We start from the raw sequence: 22,696 nt of genomic DNA on the forward strand, positions 1-22,696 counted from the left end.
TTTTCCTTTAACTTTTTGAAGACCTCTGATGAACAGTAAAAATGTGAACCTTCGCATGTTTACGGAGGTAAGTAAACTTAAATCTTTGTTATGTGCTTCTGTTTTTTCTTAGAACTTCAACACTAAGTTGTTTTCCCCAGACTCTTTAAAGAAAGAAAATACCAAGTGCTAACATGGGGCCTCACAATTGCTTGTCATATTCACAAGAGTTGAGTGAGTGTATTTAACATGTAATTTCGTCTGTCAGCGTTCCTCAGTTCTACCGTGGGGGGTGGGGGAAGGAAGGTGGTAATTAAGTATTCCAAAGTTGTAATAACACTGAACATCAAAACTTCACAACTGCACAGGTTTTCCGAAATCAAGTCCAGGTATTGCTCACAATCACTCTATTTACAGCACTCTCTCAGATTTTAGTAGCAGGGCGGTGATTCGGCATTCCAAGTGCTCTTTCACGGTTTTTCAAGGACTGAGAGGGGCCTCAGACACTTGATTGTAGCACTTTTGCCCTGGGGGAAATTAAAAGCCACCTCCAAGTGTCTGGGGTGGAGGGCAGAAAGCAGCCAGATGCTGGGCATGGTGTTTTGAAGGGCTGTACAATGGCTGAGTGTTAAGGGGCAGGGAGACGGGGAAAGCCTTCACAGGGAGGGGATCGACCATGGCACACAGTAATCCACAGGCTACAAAGGAACCATTTCCAGCCACCCCGGGTGGCCTGTCACTGAGTGGAAAATGAGACATGAGAAAAGAAGTCAGGGAGGAACCAAATTTGAAGTCATCAGGCACCATGAGTTGACAAGCCTTTCAGTGAATACTACCCTCCATCTGTAGAAACACATACTTTTTAATATTGCCTTAACAACACTTTCAGGAAACAGAATGAAATGGGACTGGGGGCTGAGGTTGGGTCACCTTTTTAAGGTTTCTTGAGCCAAATAATTAGTGGAGGGAAAGCGAATGGATACTTTGGTCCACCCTACAGAAAGACCCAAGCATTAGGGGCTCTGCTTGGAGATTTCCCTAATAATATTCTTGCCTGCCTTCTAAGAGTTTGACCAGTACAACAGATAAAACAGAGTTGTTGCCTTGAAGTGAGAGGTGCTCTTTCCTTGCCTGCTAAGAAGTGGTTTGCTTTTGTTTGTTCCCCTGTCGACTTCAGCAAAGGCTGTGTGAGTGGACAAGACTAGAACTTTGAGAGGACAGAAACTGAGATCCAGTTACCTACAGAGGTACAGAAAGGGGTACCACAGAAGATAGAATCCTCTTCTACAAGCTTCTTAAAATCTTGTTGCGGAGAATAAACTCTCACAAATGAAACCGTGAAAGGTCATAACTAAGCAGTAAAGACTGGCTGCAGCACATAAGAGGACTTGCTAAATGAATAGGGTCCAAGACTGCCCTCCAAGCTCACTGAGGCCAACTTGAAGGGGGGAAGCATAGCACTTCTCATTGTTCGTTAAGGAAGTCAAATTCAGAAGCACTGACCAGGGCCATGGGGGATGAGAGAATCAGAGGGGAGGAGACTCTAGAAATGGCTCATGAAGAGCCAGGGGCATGATGGGGTTTAGGTTAGCAGAATGATGAAAGAGGGGTAGAGAGATGAAAGAAACTGCACGTGCACTGGCTCAGAAGTAACAGGCAGTAAGCTGCATGTGTTTGCAGGCACACAATTAGCCCTCATTGCAACTTGAAAATGATGCCTGTGTCTCAGGCTTACTCCTTCTAGTGGGATGTTACAGTTTGAACAGGATTTGGGCCCCCAAACCATGCAGATGCTTAAATTTCTAAGTCTTATATTAGCAATTAATGGGTTAATGTTGGTGGGTTAAGGGTGGAGACTTGATCTCACTAACTGGGAGGTGGGCCTTGTGGAAGGTTAGGTTCTTGGAGGCTCAGCCTTGGAAAGTAGTTTTTGTGAGAAGGTTGGCTATACAAGCTGAGTGTTTCTTTCCTCTATCCCCCTCTCCCCCCCTTCTCCCCCTACTCCCCTCTCCTCCCTTCCCCTCCCCTCCTCTTCTCTCTCTCTCTCTCTCTCTCTGGCCTTACTGGGTGGTGTAACCAATGAGGACCCCCCCACACAAAATGTACTGTGATCCTCCAAAGTGTAAACAAAAAGAAACTTTCCCTCCTAACTCGTTCCTCTCCTGTGTTTTAGTTGAAGTAATGAAAAGCTAACATTCTAACATTGGTGGAGACTCAGTGTTACTGAACCAACAAACAGGAGCTCAGATAACAAACTGCATCAAGAAGAAGCCTATTGGGCAGTACAGCACAGTGGTTAGAGCCACACAGACTCAGGATCCAGAAAGCCTGGGTTTATATACAAAGCTTCCCACTCACCTATTGTGAAGTAATAGAACCTGAGTCCCCATTTTTTTTTTTAATAGAAAAACAATACCACCTATCTATTGGTACATGAGATGACTATTACATGATACAGGAGATGACTATTTTAGACTTCATTGTATTTGTAAATGTCTAGCACAGGGCCTGGCACTTGAGAGATCTCCAATCACAGCTGAATGAGCCAAGGGACAGTTGGATTGAAAGAGAAAACTCTCAAAAGCTGGTCCTTGGGGGAGGTTTCTAGAGATCGGCAATAGAATGGAAAAGCTACTCCCTCACATTACTTTTTGAAACAATTTCGGTTTCTACATAGGTTGCTCTAAAAAACAAACAAACAAACAAAAACTGGTATTAAACTAGAAGTGCTAGAGGCTGGCCCTAGAATGATGATTTTTGAGGCTTGATTCCTTTGGTGCTCATTCAGCTTCTAGACTGTTCCTCTGCGGATGTGGAAGGATCTCCACTTTAGCTGGAATCTTCAAGGCCAGATTTGCCTTGCACTACTCTAAAGCATGGGTTACTGAATTTTCCCAGAGGGTCAGGTAATGCGATTTCTTCAGCTTGATGGAAATGCTCATCTCTGCTGCTGCAGCTAGAAAGACAAAGCTGTGTTCCAAGAGAACTTGAGACCCAGAAGTCAGAATTTTTCATGATTTTTAAATTCATGAAATATTACTCTTCTTTCATTTTTCCCAGCCATTTAAAAATGTCAAAGCTACTCTTAGCTCATAGATACAGCGCTGGCAACAGGCCTTGTATTGGTCCTACAAATGTGCACCCTGTCTCCATTTTTCATAAATGTCTGTTGCTCAACTTCTCCAAACATGTTTTCCTCATTCCCTTCCTGGGCGCCAAGCAGAACCTCAAGGTAAACACACATTCTTTGAAGTTGCATTTATCGTCTTATTCATTCCCTAAGTATTTGACTACCTGTAAGGAAGCAGGAGACAAGGAGACCAGCAAGATACCACCTTGTCCCTCTGGAGTACACTTCGAAGCCAGAGAAACAGACGTCAGCAAATCATCGCGATACAAAGTGGAAAAGCCCTCATAATAGAGCCGTGTTCTAAGTACAATGGGGGCACAGTGCAGGGAAGGAGGAGTGAGTTCTGAACTGAAGAGGTGGGCAGGGTGGGGGCTGTGGACAAGGACACACAAAAGAGTTAGTGTTGGGGCTGGGCTAGACAGCAAGGGAGCAAAGGGGGGAAGCTGTGCAGCCAGGAAGGTACGGGGCTGTCTTGCAATGCACAAGGTTCCCTCCCCACTCCTTCCCTGTGTGGCTAGAGTGTGATGGGAGAAGGGCGGAGGAGGGAAGTTGAGGTCAGGCAGGGAGGTGGGCTCAGGTGATAGTCCATGCCTCAGTGCCCAGATTCTGTTTCTTGAGGCCTTGAAGTGTCACTGGAGGATTTTAAACATGTTAGTCATATGATCGGCTCTGTACTCTGGAAATTAAACTGGCGGGGATGTGGCAGGCAGACCAGGTCAGGGAAAGAGTTCAGGCTAATAGACTAAAAAGAAATCACTGGAGTAGCTTAGACAAGAGACAGAGGACTGATCTAATGCGTGACTGTGCTATGGCTCAGGCTGGTGGGAGCCTTGCTGGCGTGTGCAAGGCGCAGCTTCGTCCCCTGCGAGGGGCTGGACCAGATGATTTCCAACGTCACTTCCCAGGCAGCAAGCTCTGGTTCTATGACTTTGCCCTGCACTCTCAGACAACAGCCACAGGGTTCCTTCCCAGACATGCCTCCTCCCTCTAGCATGCTCTGGAGTTTCGTGTTCTGCTGGATTCATGCCTGTGTCCAGTGGTAGCTGGAAAATCACTTGGATGGTATCCAGTGCCATTTCCCACACTCCTGTCTGCACGAGGGTCTGGGGAGACAGAGCTCTTGGCAAAGAAGGAGGTAGGTGGCAAGGCTGACAGGTGGGGATGCCCACCGAAGTCAGGGTTGGCAGGCACAGGGGCAGGGGCCTCAACTACTTCAGGAGGGTCCCTCCGGGAGTACTAGGGCTGCTATAAGCATTGATTACACAGCTCAGCTTTAAACATCACTTGTGCAACCAGGTTCTCAAGTAATAGATTGTGGTAGGGGCTGTTTCTGTATTCATTGAGAGGACAAATGTTTCCCCAAAGAGTTTTAAAGAAAATATGCTAAATGACACTAATAAAGTAACAACTGACTGCAGTTTTAAGCCGTGTTGAGACCAGAGCTCAGCCATTTAACTAGTAGCCTGCTCTCCTCAAGTGCTGAAACAGAATATGAAAACAGTGAAAAGTATCCCCTGTTCCAAATGCCCCAGTGCCTTCCTGTCCACTCAAACAAACAAACAAACAAACAAAAAAAAAACCAGAGTTCCTCACCCCACCCCTCTTGAGCTCATCTTCTCCGTGAGTCCCTGAGGACTCCACATTGGGCATGCCAGACTGTTTGCTGTTCTTAGACAAACTAAACCCTTACCTACCCTAAGCCCTGTGCACACGTCACCTCTGTCCAGATGATCTTTCCCCAGATCTCTGGGTGGCTGGTCCCTTCACGAAATTCTTACAATTTTTCTTTATGTGATTATTTCTGCTTATGTGTCATTTCCTTAGAGTGGCTTCTCCAACCACTCTATCCTAAAAAACAGGCCCCACTTCCCCCCAGCCATGGTCTGTTTTCCTCTAGCAGTTTTCCCTGCTGAATTTCTCTTCGTAGCATTTGTCATGGCACATCGTGTTATCCATCCCTTCCATTATTTTTCTGTTCTCACTGGACTGTAAGCTCCACAAGGGGGAAATTCTTCTGTCCAGGCTACTACTGTCTACTCCTTGCCTGGAAGGTGCCTGCATGTGGGAGGTGTTAAATCAGCAAGGATGGCCCACGCATGGGGGACTCCTCCACCTGTTTATGAACACCCACCTCACTTACAACATCAACAATAGTCTACTAATATTTATAATGAATAGAGTGCTAACTTAAATAACAGTAATGCTATATAATATAGTAACAAACTAATACAGAGTAAATATAATATTAATGCTAATGTAACAATAACATCAGTTAATAATAAATAACTACTAAGGCCTTACAACGTGCCAAGCGCTATCCACTTCTACTCTCATTATTTCATTCAATCCTCACTATATCCTAGCAGGTAGATGTTATTGTTTCTATTTTACATTTAAAGACACTAAAATCAAGAAACCTGCTGAGATTGCAACACCTGATCCCAACACCTCGGCGCCTTCCTTTACGCATCTGACTGTCTGCTGACCCAAGCCATCTTTCGATGAACTTCCAGTGGAGTTGAAGCGTCTCATGGTATAGGACAGAAACAGAAAAGCAGGGGGCCGTTCAGTGGGAAGCCAGCCTTTCTGGCCAGAGAATGACAGTCCAAAAAGCTCCAGCACACACAGGGTTTGGGATGTTTGGGGATGTTCAGCGTTTTAAAGCACTAAGTGGGATGGCATTCACATACTCAAACAACACAGCAGGATTCAGCTTAGGAAGCCAATGGCACGGTAAGTTATCTAGATCCGGAGGCCAGGAGACTCATCTTACACCTGGAAAAGCCTTTGACTCATTGTCCTCTCTTATCTAGGCAGACACCAAAAACAATTTCCTGCAAACTGAGGATGCTCTGCTAAGTCTGCAGCACTGTCAGGAAGGTCCTTGTGATGAGCTAGGCTGCACGCTTAGTTTGTGTTCAGAGAGACCTCGCAAAAGCACTCGGGCTCATTTCTGCTGGAAGCCCGAATGAAGAAAAAAAAAAGCAAGACCCATCAGAGGCCAGAATGGGTGTGGCAACCTCAAGTCCAGGGAATCGGTGCCCCATTAAACTGTAAACTGAACAGAGAAGGCTGTTTCTGGAAACCACTTTTGTAGACAGCTGCTCTCCTGTTCTTTTTGCTTAGGTTGTAAAAGTAGAGTCTTAATCCCTTGGGAATTTAGCCCCCTCCCCTTAAAAAAAAATCAAACTGATTCTAATCCAACTCTGTCAGGAAGAAAAGAAAAAAGTCAGGTCTGATTTTTCCATCCTAGTCATAGTCTGGGTTGGAGTGCAGCCCATTCGGGACTGCTGTGGTGTGGATTCCTGAGGCCCAGGAGCAGGGCAGTTTTCACACCACCACACTCCCCTTCCGAAGAGGTACCGAAGATGACCCTTTCTGTCTTCCCAGGATGATTCTTTCTCTATAGAATTCCAGTCACGAGGTGCAGTGGAGAGAGGCTGGGTGCTGTAGCCAGGCCCATCAGACAGGGGTCTTTTTTTTTATTCCCCTGGGATAATAAGTGTCGGTGGGTTAATGGGTCAACTTGAGGAGAGAGGTCAGAAGGAAGTAACTGCAAGGCTCAGAGCTGGAGCTGAAAATGCCCGCTATCAAAGAGCACAGGACCCAGCAGCCACTGATGATGTATAGGGCGTGCCCTGGCCAGCCCCATCCCCCAGGTCACATTTAACCACTACTCTGAGCAAAGCCAGTGAAGGTCACTTCAGGGGCCTGACACTCTTTGGGTGAGGCCTGTGCGGGGGCACAGCCTTTTCACTGAGGGAGAATTGTATTCCAGCTGCTTGCAGACCTACGCTGCTTCAGAGCACTCTGAACATTGACAAGGACAAAAAAAGCAGCCACCAAAAAAAAAGAGAGAGACACAGAGAGATATCAGCAGGGGTGTTTAGTAAAAAGGAACCCAGAGACAGAAAACCTTTTGTTCCCCGGGTTCGTTTCATGTAGAGGCTGCGAGGTGAATAGCTTTGAAACGAAATGGGTTTATGAAGGAGTTGCTAGGAGAAGCTCCACTGTCAGGCTGCTTGGTGAACTACCATTCGCTAAAATTTCAGTTAAATGGAATGGGTTTATCTCCTTTTCCTGTTTTTCGTTTTATTTACTTCTTTCTTTCTTTCTGGGGGACAGAGAAAGGCTCACGACGGTTCCCCACTTTGTTTTATTTTCCACCCTTCGGGATACCATAAAAACAAATGATCACATTGCAAGTTCTTTGTCAGTTTTTCAGAAGTTAAGGGGTGGGCGGGGCTTAAGCATTACCTTGCCCCGCCAGCCAATGGTGGAGTGGTATGTAAATGAAGTCCTGATAGGCCTGCCTCAATCAAAACAGTGAGCTCAGAGGCTGGGGAAGGCGGCTGCGACTCCGGGGCAGGCTCTCTCCACCGGCTGCTCCGCACTCCATGGAGGAGCCCGCACACCAGTGCTTCATGCTCCCTGACTAGCCTACCGAAACGGCTCCATTCTCCGCCGCCGAAATGAAGTACAAGGTAAGAGAGAGCCCCCTTTAGAGCAGGTGTCTTTGGACGCCTGCATGACAGCTCCTCTGCGTGGCCCCCGCCAATGCTCGGCAGAGCTCTATGAAGCTGGCACGCCAGCAGGCAAGCTGAGCCCAGACTTTGAGAGAGCCCCAGGCGATTGCAGTGCACCGAGCCCTTCTGCTGTCTGCTCTGGGAGTCGCCGAGTGGTGAGCAGTGAGCCCCGGCGCGGGCGGGCAGCAGCCACTGCGGATCAGAGGATGTCTGCAACCGCAGCAGGCAGGAGCTCCAGCCTGCACGGCCCTGGGATTCTCCCAGACTGGCTCTCCACGCAAAGCTTTTCAGCCTTTACCTTACGCGTCTGTCGGGAAAGCATGGTGCCATATGTACTTTTGGTGGAAGACGTGAAAAGCCCAGTCTGTTGTTACAGTGGTGATGGAGAATTCTGATATCCCTAGATGTTAGATGTAGGATGTAAGAGTAAATGAGTATTGGTCATTTCTTGAAGCTTTCGTTGATGTTTGAATGGAGGCTCAAGCCAGCTTATGCCTGCGCCTCTCAGAGCGTCATGGTCATAGTACTTGGTCAGCACTGTTTGTGTGCTTATTCTTGGCCAAGGATTATCACTGGCTCAGCATACCCCATCCAAAGAGGCAAGAGGCTTGCAGTGGACATGGTACAGAAGCAGACTGCCATCCATCGGGCATGATTGTTTTCTTGGATGATGAACAGACATGAGTCCTAGTGCTTTTAAACCGGTGCTATTATCAAATATTATATTATCAAATCTGGCAAGCTGTGGCCTTGCTTTGGGGTTGACAATTTGTACTAATTGCACTACCTGGGATTACTTTGCTTTCTCTCTGAATTATCTAGTTTCTGGTCTATTCCTTTAGCACGTAAGGTTGCAAATACATGGTCTAACTTAATAACCACTGGCTAACCGCAGTGATAAATCTTTGGTTCAGAAGCTATAGATCTTGTTCAAAAGCCCGAAATCTAAATGTTGGAAGTCTTTATTGTCATGCATGAGTTATAGTTCTTGAAAAGGTTACAATAATCTGAAACCACAGGAATCAGTTATCCCTGGACTATTTCCCATTTATCTGCAACAGTTGGGAGAGAGCAGAGGAAAAAACAATCCTGAAGATCAAAATTAGACTTTAGGAAATAACCCAACACAAATCCTTGGACCTGGAAGAAAGTTCTTTTTTTTGATGGGGTTCACCCTCATATTTCTCCAGTTTCCTTATTTAGCACAGAGATAGGACTAGGACCAGATATTACTCATGCTGGAGTGATTTTTTTCTTCTCGCATTGCTGAATAAAAGCTTACTTGAAGAAAAAAGCATATTCATACATTTATTACTGTAAAGTTAAATGGATGAAATTGAGTGCTATAATGTAGAAAGTGACAAAGTTTAAAGTCACTTTTATCCAGTGACCTCATCATGTCTTAGCATTACTATTTATGGGAAGAAAATATCGGGGCAACTGACAATGTCAATTGCTATTGGCATTCAGGGGGAAAACCTGCCTTTTTTCTGGGTCTTAGCCATGTTGAGGACCCTGCCAAGTGATGTAAATAATGAGTCTTTTTAGCTTGTGAACACATTTTCCCACAAAAAAAGGGATGAGTTCTCTGAACAAATGACAGACTGATGCCCTATGGCAACTATCAAAGGAACCCACAGCTGAAGCAATCCCCTCTCCCTTTCTTACGAAGTCCAGCTTCTCTTCACTAATAACAGACAACTTTATTTTGGCACAGGATTTTGTCATTTTCAGGAGAGGAGGTGACACAAAAGTAGTGCGATTAGAACACCGAGATTCACTATGACAAGACTGTCATGTGTAACTCTCCCAGTGACTCCCAGATGTAGGAATTACTCAGATACTCATGTTCAAATGTGGAAATTGTGGCACAGAGAGTCTAGGTAATTTATCTAGTGCTAATGCAAATGGTGAACTGGGATCCAAAATTCATGACTTGAACCACTTATTCAGAGACAGAACAAGAACCATCTTTGACCTCCCAAAAATATCTTGATGAATGTTTTCTTCTCCCCGAAAGTTCAAGGCTATTACATCCCAAGTATTCCTGAAGGTTGGATTCTAATTCCTATTTACTTATTCTTTGTCAGTGACTCTATAAAGCAAAATGAAATGCACATTTGACAGTTACTTGTTTAATATGAGCTGCTTAGGTAGTAAAACCAGACAATTATTAGACTGTAAAATCCTAGAGTAGGAATTATCTTTAAAACACTACACTGCTCTAATAAATGATAAATGTAGCACAGACTGTAAAGTGTTCATTGAGATATTTATAAATCAGGCCCTATAATGTGTTTTGCTGCAGTTAACTAGATTATCTGGTTTAGCCACTTTGGGGATCATAACTAGAGAACAGTCAACCTCCACTCACTTGCTTATAATTTACTCCCTTGCAGTTCCAGGCATGCAAGTGATGTTATTTACAATAATCAGGAGAGCTGTGGAGCCTAAGCTATTACTTTAGGTAAACTTTTTTGGTTAGGAGATATCTGGCCTATTTTTAATTCATTGCGTGTTTTTATTTGTTCACAGGAAGACTACAGTCACTCTCATATGTACCTATTATTCCACTCCTCTTAGAAGGGAATTAGTCTGGAGTGGTGTGACAGTAAATTGTGGGATCTTAATAAGTTTTCCACAAAATCTTAATATAAGACTAGGTTCTCCAGAGGGGCAGGGAGGAAGGTGGCACCTGCACGGTCTTGGTTTGCTTGTTCTTAGGAGGTTCCCTCCTGTCTCTAGCCGGAGGGCTGCGGAGGGTAAAGGACCCCAAGGGTCTCTGCACAGCTGTGTTTGCACAGAAGCACCCCCAGGCCCCGCCCACTTCGTGCTGGCTAGGTCCCAGGCTCCGCCCACTCCAGGCCCTAGCCTGGGAGGCGCTCCAAGGCCCTGTCTGCCTGACCTGTACTGGCTTCGCGGCTTCTGTAACTTGGCCAAATTTCTGAGTGCTTGCGTGCCTCCGTTACAATTCTACCCTGTGTATCGAGTCTGCCATACAACGAACTCATTCTTAAATGTTTTCACTGAAGAAAAATTACAGATGGGACTTAGAGTAAAATGAAGCTTACACTTTGAAATTCCTGATTCTTGTGTTCTGGTTTCAGGGGGACAAGCTGGTCAGGGAAAGAGGAAAGCGTGTGCCACAGAAAGCTTTTGAGGGCAACTCTGAAGTAACTGTTATTTTCCCAAACCAGTTTGAGAAGAAACACAGGGTCTTCAGTGTAGTCAGTACGGTCATTTTGTATATAACCTGTGAAACTCCCAGTTCTTTACTTGCTTTGATATTTTGTTTTCTAGTTCTCAATTTTTCTCTAAGTGGTTTGTGGTAACCAATCTAGAGTTTGAGACTTCTCTTTCTCCTTGTTAATGTGAGATTTGTGAACTTAAAAGCACCCAAAGGTGCTTTGAAAACTATTGGTGTGATTGCATATGGATTCATACAATTAGCAAACTGCTTTTCAGAGCTAGATGACTTGTGCACACTGAGATACAAGTCGTTCTAGAACCGAAAGTGTGCTGACAACACCAAGTTTACAAGGTGTGCGGCATGTTACAGGGTCCTCTGCCGTCCCTGCTGGAATACACTTCAGTCCTCTTCTCACAACTTCTTGGTGGCTTCTTGTCTCTCCCCTCATCCCTGATCAAAGCAAAAAGGCTTTCTCCCTATTTTTCAATCTCCTTTGCAAACACACTGTCCCCTTTTGTGCCTTTATAACCTGACTGGCTCTCACTGCCTCATTCAAGCATTCCTTATGCCTCTCCAACACCAAAATTCAGTGGGTTCACCTCCCGCACCTGCAGGAACTACCTCCCCCTGCTGCACATCCTGTACCCCTTCCTTTGCCTCTCCTTCGACTCTGCTGTGGGAAATCTTGTTCCCCTACTGCTCCCATTTGTTGCCTACGTGACCTGAGTAATCTGTTCTTCCCACTAGTAATGTCTCCTCATCCACTCCATAAAAGCAATCAAATGCCTAAACCTTTGCCTCCTGGGCAGTCCTATAATCCCTAAAATAGGCTTTATGTTTTTCACCTCTGCCCTCCTCTGTTTGCACTGCCTTACTTATTAACCTCACTCATTCAAAGCACCCACTATCTAAAGGGCACCTATAATTCTCCTACATCGCCTTCTGAGGCAGTCCAGCTTTACAAGAGACTCGCCCTCTGTATGCAGAGGTGGGCTGATAGACATGTCCCAGAATTCAAAGTCTGATCTAGATCTGTTAAGCCCCCAGGGTGCAGAAACTTGGTCTTATAAGCTCTTATATTAGAGACACCATAGCTTGTAGGTGCTGGAAAAAGGCATTTTTTTTCTTTTTTGACAGGCAGAGTTATACAGTGAGAGAGAGAGAAAGAGAAAGATCTTCCTTTTTCCATTGGTTCACTCCCCAAGTGGCCGCTACAGCTGGCGTGCTGCGCTGATCCAAAGCCAGGTGCCAGGTGCTTCCTCCTGGTCTCCCATGCGGGTGCAGGGGCCCAAGCACTTAGGCCATCCTCCATTGCCTTCCCAGGCCACAGCAGAGAGCTGGACTGGAAGAGGAGCAACCGGGACAGAATCCGGCGCCCCAACCTGGACTAGAACCCGGTGTGCCGGCACTGCAGGCGGAGGATTAGCCTAGTGAGCCACGGTGCCAGTGGACAAAGGCATTTTTGCATCTTGGGGCTTTAAATGCTGTAACCTTGGGCAAGTTAAGCTCTCTGAGCTTCAGTTTTATCTGCAAGACACAGGTAATATGCCCAAGAGGATATATGAAAATAGAGTGTGTCCCATGGTTCCTGGTATACGGGTAGATAGTGCTAGCTGGCTCCAGCTCTCCCTGTATAGGAGATGTGCAGAAGATGTTGAAGGACTGTATCACTCAAGAGTTGGTGATTACATCGAGTAAATCAACTGGTTGAGTATGTGAGGTATTCCTGGGGCCTGGGTATTCCTGGTGTATGGGAGAAACACAGATCCCAGACAAGGGAACCACACAGCGTTCCTCTGGCACAAGCCCCTGCGTGTAATGTATCATTGACTTGGCTTCTCTGTTGTTATTAATAAGTCTTGATATTCCTGAAATTGCAGGACCTTGTTCAAAAGGGGTACTCAACAAATGCCTATGAGAGTTGATGTTGATAGCCACTTAAAAGGATCTTAACACCGGCACAGTGGAAAAGACATGGATTTTGTTCCAAATCCCACTTTTGTTACTTCCTAATGGTAATTCTAAGCTAGCTATTTTAGATTGCCAGTTCCTCCCTTAAAAATGAGAATGATAGCACCTGGCTTATCAGAGTTGCAAAGATATAATACACGAGGCACCTTCAAAAACTTCCTGGTAAAATGGAATCTAAAGAAAGTTTATTTTGGTGCAGAAATTGTTTTGAAACCATGTGAAGTTTTTTCATAACACATTTTCCATGGATTTGTTGAAGACCCCTCGTACATGCATTCATACATATGGAGACACAGAGGAGCATTATACAGATAAACGTCTAAGAGGAAACATTCACCGAATTGTTTACCTGTAACAAAAATAACAATGAGAAAGTTGTCAATTAACAAAAGCAAAAGAAAATCCAGGAAAGATGACTGGGGAGTAGATGAGAAGCTCAGGGTAGATGCTGCCCCTCTTCCATTGCTGTCAGAGTGACGTCAATGCAAAGCCAGGGGTCTTGGTGCTCTGTATCTAGATCATTTTAGGGTTAGAAAGAAACCTAGACAAATTGGCTTGAAAAATGCCAACCACCAGGAACACGGCCCTACACTGCAGAAACATATAGGCTTAATTACCAGGACTGTTTGCCAAGACAAACTAAACACGACCATTGGGAAGAAATACTACATTTCCAATTTCAAATGCTGGAGAATAGCTGCCAGTTGCCTAGGCAATGGATGATTGCAAAGAGGATGGGCATGGATAGGGGACAAGAGGAAAAAAAACCCTGTTTATACATGGTCAACAACACCCCCTCGATCTTATTGACTTTGGACATTCCAGTCGTGTCCCTGTGGTAATTCTGGCTAATGAGGACTCCTCACGGCTGGGGACCATCACAGCTGCAAAAGGCTCTTCCCGAAGAGTCTTCATTTTCAGATAGCAGCCTTGTTGGTGACCCTTTCCCACTTAAAGACTGACTCTTCGGAAGATAGTTTTCGAAAACAACGTACTCTTGGTGGATTTAGGGATGGTAGAAAGGCTTTCTAGGAAACATGAATAGTGATGATGACCGCTATTTCTCATGGCAAGGTAGTAGTTGTAAGATTACCCAAAATATTGCTAATGTGAGATGTTAATAATTTGTGTTGATCAGAAATGAAGATTCAGCAACCATGAACATCTGAAAGTGCAAACACTGCAAACAAAAAAACTGGCTGATAGCTCCCTCTGGAAATTAATTTTAATTCTTTACTCTGTGTGTTTGTGTATATACACACCAGGAGGCTTCAAAAGTCTGTAGAAAATTGAATTAAAAAATAAATGCAGGGCCAGGTGATTAGCCTAGTGGCTAACATATCACCCATGTTCCACATTAGAATTCCTGGGTTCAGTATCTGGCTCCAGCTCCTGAGTCCAGCTTCCTGCTAATGCAGGTGACGACTCAAGTAATGGATTCCTGACACCAACATCAGAGATGTGAATTAAGTTCCTGGCTCCCAACTTCAGCCCTGGCCCAGCCCCAGCCACTGTGGGCATTTGAGAAGTGAATCAATTGTTGGGCTCGCTCGCTTTCACTCTCTCTCTCTCTCAAAAAAGTAAAATTTTTGAAAATATAAGTTAATTTTGTTGCAAAAAAAATCTGAAATCTTTGCATAGTTTTTCTGTAATACACATTTTCCATGAACTTTCTGAAGATCACTTTTATGTATGGGATTAACCGTGACGCTCAGTAGAAGACTGTGATGACCAGATCAAAATACATGCGAGGCTAAGACTGGAACCAGATCTCTGTCCTACTTAAGTTGATACGTATTTAGGCAGCATGATGTGTTAACATTTTTCCTAATTTTTCTCATTAGGCAGAAACTCTGTGTCATCTCTTGGTAATTTCTGAGTTAGCCTTAATCTCACGGATTTGTGGTTATCAACTTGTTACCCTCAATTTAGCACCCTTCTCTCCCAGGAGATGTGGCTAACTTAATACTCATCAAGGCTTCTTTGTCTCCAAGCCTCTGCACTTTACTGATAAAGTATGAGTTGGGCTTCTCTGCCACCCACAACCCCCACTCCCTCCCCCAGATAACCAAAGTGACAAAGCCATCACACAAGCAATGGCACCAAAGTGGACTCTCAGACTCTACTCCAGCCTTCTTGGAGTTCAGAGTCTTTAGTGCCAGCACATGTCAGTCATCTGTCAGTGAGGTTTTCTTGGTTGTTCCTGTTGCAAGTCATCTTAGAGTTTGGCAGGAAATAGGCTTGTGTGCCGCATTATCACAACAGCATGGCTAAAGCACTGTTTTGAAATCCTCTTTGCCTGGAGTGCAATCTGGGGATAGAACTCCAGTCCTGTGTCTTCACTTAGAACTCGAGTGATGAGCATGGCCTTGGATGGGGCTGAGTAAAGGAACAGTAGAAATCCAAGTGGCCCAAGAGCCTTCTTTCTCCTGACAACCACATTCACTGTGAGGCTGGGCTTGCAGCTATTCAGAAGCACACACTCTTATATCTTGCTCTGATAAGAATCATCTTGTCATGGAAAACACGTACACTGGCTGAATCAGGGGCTCTGAGCAGTACCTACCCTAAATTCAATCAAGGAACATGCATTAGCAAATTAGAGGGTGCTTTAAAGCTTCATGGGGAAATGTACTTAAATGTTTATTTTGGTGCTAAAAACTTGAAATTCACATATACTGTTTCAAAATATTCATTTTCCATCAACATTCTGAAGACCCCTCATATGCATGGATTTCAAAAATTTTTTAGCACCACAATAAACTTAGCTTTAGATTCTGTTTTCAAAGTTCCCTCGGATGTCATTTCTGGGGGATGTACCCATGTCTTATAAGCCCCCAACTGGGACATGCGGTATGACCATGGGAAGGGTATCTGAAACAGGGCACTTCCTTGCAAAGTTCACGAGCACACAGTTGCTCTGTGGACACCATGAGCTGCTCCAGAGACCCGTGGATGGTTGAAGGCATCGCCCCATTTCCTTTATGGTGGCCTTTTGCAGGAAAATATCCAGGGGCTTTTTAAAAAAGTGGGCTTAGGCAAATTCTCCAGATAAAGTCGTAAGTAACACTTACACATGAATAATAAAGGGCTCCTTTTCTAGTCCCTTGAAGAAGTAGGCATCTTTAGAAGTGAAGGCAAGCCCATTTTGAAATACAGGCTTGTTTGGAACACCTGAGCACATTAAGCAGTGAGGGGGATTGCATTTCAGTTGTTCTTGTCTTAAACCTGGCAGGTAGCTCTGGCCTCATAGCCCACAGCGCCGGCATCAGGCCTCTCACCTCCTTATTAAGATCTTAATTACAGACGCAGCCTGGTTCATTGCTGAAGGGAAAGAATTTTGTTTCTCTGAACTGTGTCTGCTTTTTGGTGTGGCAGGTGTAATCATGATGAGATCATTTCTGTTTTGTTTTCTTTTCCCGGAGGAACTTTTTTGAGGAGGAGGAATATAGTTCTTAAGACACGATTTCATGAGCTCATCAGAGCACAGTTATTATGACTGTGCTCTGATTTTATAGAGACCATTCCTTCTGAAGAAATCAGTGTTTCACATATATAACTTCACGAATCTTTGTAATATCGTTATGAAGAACACGTTTATCGTCCTCACGGCGCGGATGGGAGACAGAGGCACCAAGGCTGTGACTGCACGGTCCTGAGTCTTACAGGATGAGGACTGAGACCAGCTCCTCTAATTCGGTCTACTGCCCATTCCTCTCCCCAGGGTTTCTCAACCTCAGCGCTATTGGCAGTTAGGGCTCAATAATTCTTTGATGTGGGAAGACTGTCCTCGGCAATGCAGAATGGTTAGCAGCACTCCTGACCTCGCCCAACAGATGCCAGTAACACACACAGTCCACGTGGGGATGACCAAAAAGTGCCTCCAAACACTGCCAGTTGTCCCCGGGAGGAACAAAATCCCCCCTGGTTGGGAACATCTGGCTTACTCTCTTTTGCTTAAAAATTATCGCCTCATGAGTTTTATCTGATAGAAACAGATATTCCACTCCCACAGAAGTGTTTGCCATCACTTTATCACAACTGAAGCTAATCTCAATGGAGTAAGTCTTAACCAAGTCACTTCCTCTGACAAGCTCGACCTCAGTTTGTTCACACAAATACTAAGAACTACAGAGTCTGCCTCAGGTCAAATGTGAAACCATCAAACCATCTCTAAGACAATCTGAAGTTTTCAAAGTCTTCCTCTCTCTACATGTATATCTAATCATCTAACATGCATTTAGAAATGGGCCATTAAGGTCACGGTTTCATTCTTATCCATAGCAAGCATGTGTGAGAGCTTTTCTATACACCTGGGCATCGGACAATTCCATTCCGTGGTTTTTTTCTGTTCCAGCTGCCCTGCCATCTCTCCTCTTGCTTCTAGCTCAGAAGCTGCAGCTTACAAAGCTTTTCCTCGAGATGGCTCCGCAGCTGCTGTGCTGACAGCACGTGGCCGTACACATCTCCCAGCAAGGAGCTTGGATCTGATTTTTTAAAACTCTTCAAGGACCTCATAGGTTAAGTAGAAAACAAAAATCAGACACCAAACCGAGGCCAGGTGGCATCTACAAGAGTTCCAGTGAGGGATGGCATCAACCGGCCTCTGGCTGGGAGACAGTCGTTGCCAGTAGGTAGATGTATTGGTATGGGTTTCAATGTAAACTTGGACTGCATACTGTGGTGCAGGAAGATAGACAGGAAATGTAAAAATAGGCAGCCCCTTTCCTTCTTTTAAGTACTTTAGTAGACGATATGACCGCTGTATTTTAGCTTTTGAGAAATGATATCATTTTTGGAAATACACGGTAATACAGTGGACTGAAATCTCCTCTTCCTTCTTAACTTAATTCTCATTTCTCTCCCCCCAAGTACCTGGATGTTAGAGGCATTTGTCTAGACAGGCAGATAGATATGATCTAGTGCCAACACTGTAATGTTGGCTGAAATCCAGGTGGTTATTTTATTGTTAATAAAACCTATCTTTTGGGCGAGTGGGTGTCCGGCCTTCATCATTATACGGCGCCTGTCAGATTTATCTAGGGACAGAACCATGAAAAGTGCTTGTGCCTGCTCCATGTTTTTGATCCTTTGCCAATATACTGTACCAAAATCTATCAAAACCAGGCAATCTGGAACAAAGGCTTGTAAATTCCAAGGCTTCATAGCAATAACGCAAAACTCCAAGACAGAGAAGATTCTCAGGAAGGGCATCCTGGTCCAGTGGGAAACTAGATGAAGAGAGAAAGCAGACACTAGCTCTGGGTCTGCTGCTAATCTAATCTGAGCTACAAAGCGATGCCATTGGCTTAGAATAGTCCCTTCTTACTCTAAAATTCTATTCTAGTCAGTTCTGGTCAAGGTACTAGTGACTTCTGCTTCTTAGAAGCATGGAGACCTAGCTGTTCTTCCACCTTCTTTAATACTCTGGAGATTGTATGTGTATATGTAGAGTGTATGTATACATAAATAATGTTATTTATGATCATCAGACTTGTGATTTTTCTTAAATACTGTCAGTAATCAAATTCATCTTCTACTGAGGACCAAGAAATAATAGAAGTTGACATGGCATTCCACACGCACACACATACATACATGCAGGCTACCTACCAACCCATTTCATACAAAGCAAAGTATTTGTTCTGGTATGTTGTTGGCTTCACAGTAAACAAATTAAAGCACAGAAATATTTCTAACCTTCAGAACCTTAAATAAAGGAATGAAAGATGACATTCACTCAAGTGAAGGGGAGACACCAGCCTAGCATTTGAGGAAATGCTTTTTAATCTCATAGCTACGCTGTCCATATCATGTTACCCTATCTGGCCAGATAGGACTTTCTCATGAGATCCAAAAATCCAGATTTGCAATGAGCATCTGATCTTTTCATTAGCTCTCAAGAAGTAACGTCACTTTGGTATATGAGCCAACAAAATCATGCTGGCTTCCAAATGATCCTTCATCAAACAGGAACAGCCCACTATGGAAAGGATGTTAGGATTCCCAAATTCAGGAGCCTTATGGGCAAACACACAGGGCACTGGCCCACAGTGCATGTAGGAGTGTTAACAGTGTCTCATTCTATGTCAGACTACCTTGGCCAAGGTGGGGAACATGTCTAATTTCGCATTTCTTAAAGTATCTCCCACTCACAAATGCTCAACAGGGGGACTGGTGTTGCAGTGCAGTGGATTAAGCCCTTGCTTGAAACAGTAACAGCTGATAAGGGAGCACAGGGGCAAGCCCTAGGTGCCCTACTTCTAATCCAGCTTCTTGCTAATGCACCTGGGAAAGCAATGGAACTGGCCCAAGTTCTTGTGCCCCTGCCACCCATGTGAAAGACCTAGATGGTATTCCAGGCTAATTTTAGCTTAGATCAGCTCTGGCCATTGCAGCCATTTGGGGAGTGAAACAGTTAGATGGAAGATATTCTCTCTCTCTCTCTCCCTCCCCCCCCTTCTGTGTGTGTGTGTGTTTCCCTCTCTTTCTGTAACTCTGCCTTTCAAATAAACCAATCTTTAAAAACTCTTGGAGAGGAATGATTTAGCTAAAGGTCATGAAGGTGGGAAATCTAAGACAACTTGGGAATTTGGGGCAAAGTGAATGACACAGATTCAAAGAGGACCCAAGATGCTCATGTAAGCTCATGACCATCCCAGGACTTTAGAAGAAGCACCTTCCAGAAAACAGAAATCATTTGCTGAAATAGTCTATTTGCCAGAGGAGTCTTGTGGGAAATGCTAAACATTCTTTGCCCGAGATCAGAAGTATGATGGATTAGTGGGACCTGATGGGATCCTGCTGTTGTCTTCTGTGAGCTAGTTCAGGTGCCCCAGTGAAAAGTGTCCATGCCTCTGAAAAGCATTACTGAAGGCTTTGTGTCTGCCACTTAACAATCTTGGGAGGCTCCAACTAAAAAAATCCAGCATTCTACATCTTCAGATGCCATTTTAAGAATTGACATCCATGTTTTCTGACCATGTCTGTTTCCTTCTATAAAGAAAGCCCACACTCCCCCCGACCCATCCCAAGGGTGATGGTGGGAGGGAGCAGAAAACTGGAGCCAAGTGGATTCTGTCTGCAGGCACAACAGCACAGGAGCTTTTCTTTCTCTTCCCCAAGGTGCCCTGAGGCTGACCTTGACGTTCATCCCCGGCCGCTTGCTTCCTTTAGCACTGATTTCCTTGACAATGACCATTTCCTTTAGTGCGTCTGTTTCTCAGCATCTGTCTTCTGTGTGCATGTGTCCACACGCACAGAGCTCACCAGAATCCATGGCTCAGGTTGGACTGGGAGGGATGGTTTGGGTGCAAGAAAGTCGTGTCACTGCAAATGAGGCAGCCCTGAGGACTTGGCAGGATCTCCTGCACAATAAATATAGAATGAAGTAAAAATAATCAGCGGAAGCTGGGCCATTGATGATGCTATCAGTCACAGTGGAATAGCATGCCAGCCATTGTGTCTCATTTCTCTTTAAAGAACAGCATGAATGGTCATGGAAATTCTACGTCACACCTCTCTGTATTGGGAGAAGCAGATAGTTTCCCTGGCAGTAGAGTAATAAGCTTTCTTGACATTTTGATAACGGTGGAAAAAAAAGAGGGGGGAGGAACTGGGGTGGGGGTGGGGGTGGGGGTGTGGAAGGGTAGGAGTTCTCACGTGACCAAGAGCTCTCTGTCTCTGCAGCTCTGGCCAAATGCACAGTATTTTCTTCCCACTCTCCAGGCATAGCTTGGGAACTAGAAACAGCAGAACCCAAAGGTCCTGGCAAGGAATCTGAATGGGGCTCTGTCACCTACACTGAAGAGAGAGACAGCTCTTAAAGAGGCCATTGTGTTTCATCATACTGGGATGGTCAGTTCCTCTTGGCCTTCCTGTTTGCTCAGTGATTGCAAGCACTGGGTTCAGGGGGGTCAGCCCCCCCATCTGCGTCATTGTCCTGTTATAATAGGGAGGGGCAGGCACCTTCCTGTGCTCTGTCTCCCATATTCTCTGGCTGTTAGGCTTGAGCGACTTGGACACACCATTTAGCTTTCTGCTTAGTTCATCTTCCCCACTTCCATCTGAAAATGTTAACCAAATGCCTCACTGAGTTCACCAGAAAAAAACAATTTCACTCTCCCTGCAGGAAATTGGAGTTCAGAATCCATTTCAACTTAGCAAACATCTAATGAATGTGTATTTTGTTGCAGACACTATGCTAAAGTTCTGGAAATGCAAAAGGCATTAGACAGCATCCCTGAACTTACAGAGTTCGCATCTAGAATGGGACAGTACAAGCTGGACTGTAAAGAAAGACAGTGGCAGAGAACTTGGAGAGGAAATGATCAGGGAGACTTTGGAATGGTAACTACTCTGGATAAGTGCAAGGTTGGTTTGAGCTGGGAAGAGGTTAAGTGCTGGAAAGGCAGTGAGGAAGCAATTGCCATGCTCCAGGAAAACAGTTGGTGAGTTTTTGAGTTCAGAATGGGGGGGGGGGGGGGGCTGGTGCTGTGGTACAGTGGGTTAAGCCTCTACCTGCAGCACCACCATCCCATGTGGGCACTGGTTCGGGTCCTGGCAGCTCCACTTCCGATCCAGCTCCCGGCTGATGGCCTGGGTAAACAGTGAAAAATGGCCCAAGTCCTTGGGCCCCTGCACCCATGTGGGAGACCCAGAGGAAGCTCCTGCCTCCTGGCTTTGGATCTGCTCAGCTCTGCCCTTGCAGCCTTTTGAGGAGTGAGCCAGTGGATGGAGGACCTCTCTCTTTCTCTCTCGCTCTCTGTCTATAACTCTGCCTCTCAAATAGACAGACAAATCTTAAAAAAAAAAAAAAAATGGTAGTGAGGGGAACTCACAGTCCAGCTGATGGAGATTCAGGTTGTGAAGAAACTCATCCAGCCTCTGATGATCTTACTATGTCCATGCTGTTAACCAAAACAGGCATAGCAGGAGAAAGACTTTTTGCACTTGTTAAGAGATGAGAATCCCACTGCGCAACTGGAAAAAGGGAATGGAATGCAGAAGAAATATCCCAGCTAGAGCTGTGGATCTACATATTCTCTGTGTGCTCCTTCAGATGCCATCACACAGAGGAGGTTTCATTTAGAGAGCAAGCGTGCATGAGAGAAGACAATGCAGGAGAGACCTTTTGGGAACATAATCACTTAAGGCAGCTGGGAGTTGGGAGGTGGGGAGGAGCCTAATCTGTGATGGAGAAGGAGGAAGAGTGCTCCAGAGAAGAGTAAGAACCAGAAGTGGTGTCGTGGAAGTCCAAAAAAGATTCGAGAAAACTTGGGGTGAGGGCCAATTCAACAGGCTGCTACAAGTAGGGTTCCCTCTGATCAGGGTCATGACCCTAAATGCTGATTACAGCTTTCTTAGCAGATGTCTTTGACCTCACTAAATACTATCCTAGTGCTGGACCTGGACAGAGGAGGCTTGAATTCTTGTCACAGCTATGAAAACTTCTTGCCAGTTAACTTGGCAAATCATTAACTTCTGGGGCCTCATTTTTTCTCATTTGTAAAGTGAGAGAGTTGGACTATAATTGTTTAACGTTCTTTCTGGCTTTCAAGGTCTGTGCCCCAACTGCCTTGGTGCTTTGCCAAGCTCTAGCTTGTGGGTTTACATATTGCTAATTGCCAATCTCTGGAGGCTAACCATCCAACGTGTATAGAATTACATAGCTCTCTTATCTCACCCTGATTTGTTTCTGTGTTGACCTTCCCACTCCAGAGATAAATACCAAGTGGGCAGGAGGAGGGAGGAAGAGTAGATCTTGAATGGCAAACTGTCTCCTTTGGGTTTTTCTAAGATTTTCAGATAATCAGTGCCTAACTTTGTGGCCTCAAGGAATCACACCTTTGCACTAGAGAAGGTCCCTCCACTTCTATTGCCAAAAAAATTAACTCTTGT

General features: G+C 45.0%; 1 protein-coding gene across 3 annotated transcripts in view; it reads left to right on the forward strand.

The window, feature by feature from the left end:
- Positions 1 to 22,696, forward strand: part of NEDD9 (neural precursor cell expressed, developmentally down-regulated 9) — a 208,051-nt gene that overhangs the window by 145,774 nt on the left and 39,581 nt on the right. Inside the window, exon 1 of one of the 3 annotated variants that reach the window (XM_008262388.4) lies at positions 7,423 to 7,593. The exons of the other annotated variants lie outside the window; for them this stretch is intronic. Coding sequence (XP_008260610.2) covers positions 7,582 to 7,593 — 12 coding nt within the window. The 5' untranslated portion in view covers positions 7,423 to 7,581. Of the gene's footprint in view, positions 1 to 7,422; positions 7,594 to 22,696 lie in introns of those variants that run through there. 3 annotated transcript variants of the gene reach the window in all.

The sequence above is a fragment of the Oryctolagus cuniculus genome, chromosome 5 (genome assembly GCF_964237555.1).
Source record: "Oryctolagus cuniculus chromosome 5, mOryCun1.1, whole genome shotgun sequence".
Lineage (NCBI taxonomy): Eukaryota > Metazoa > Chordata > Mammalia > Lagomorpha > Leporidae > Oryctolagus > Oryctolagus cuniculus.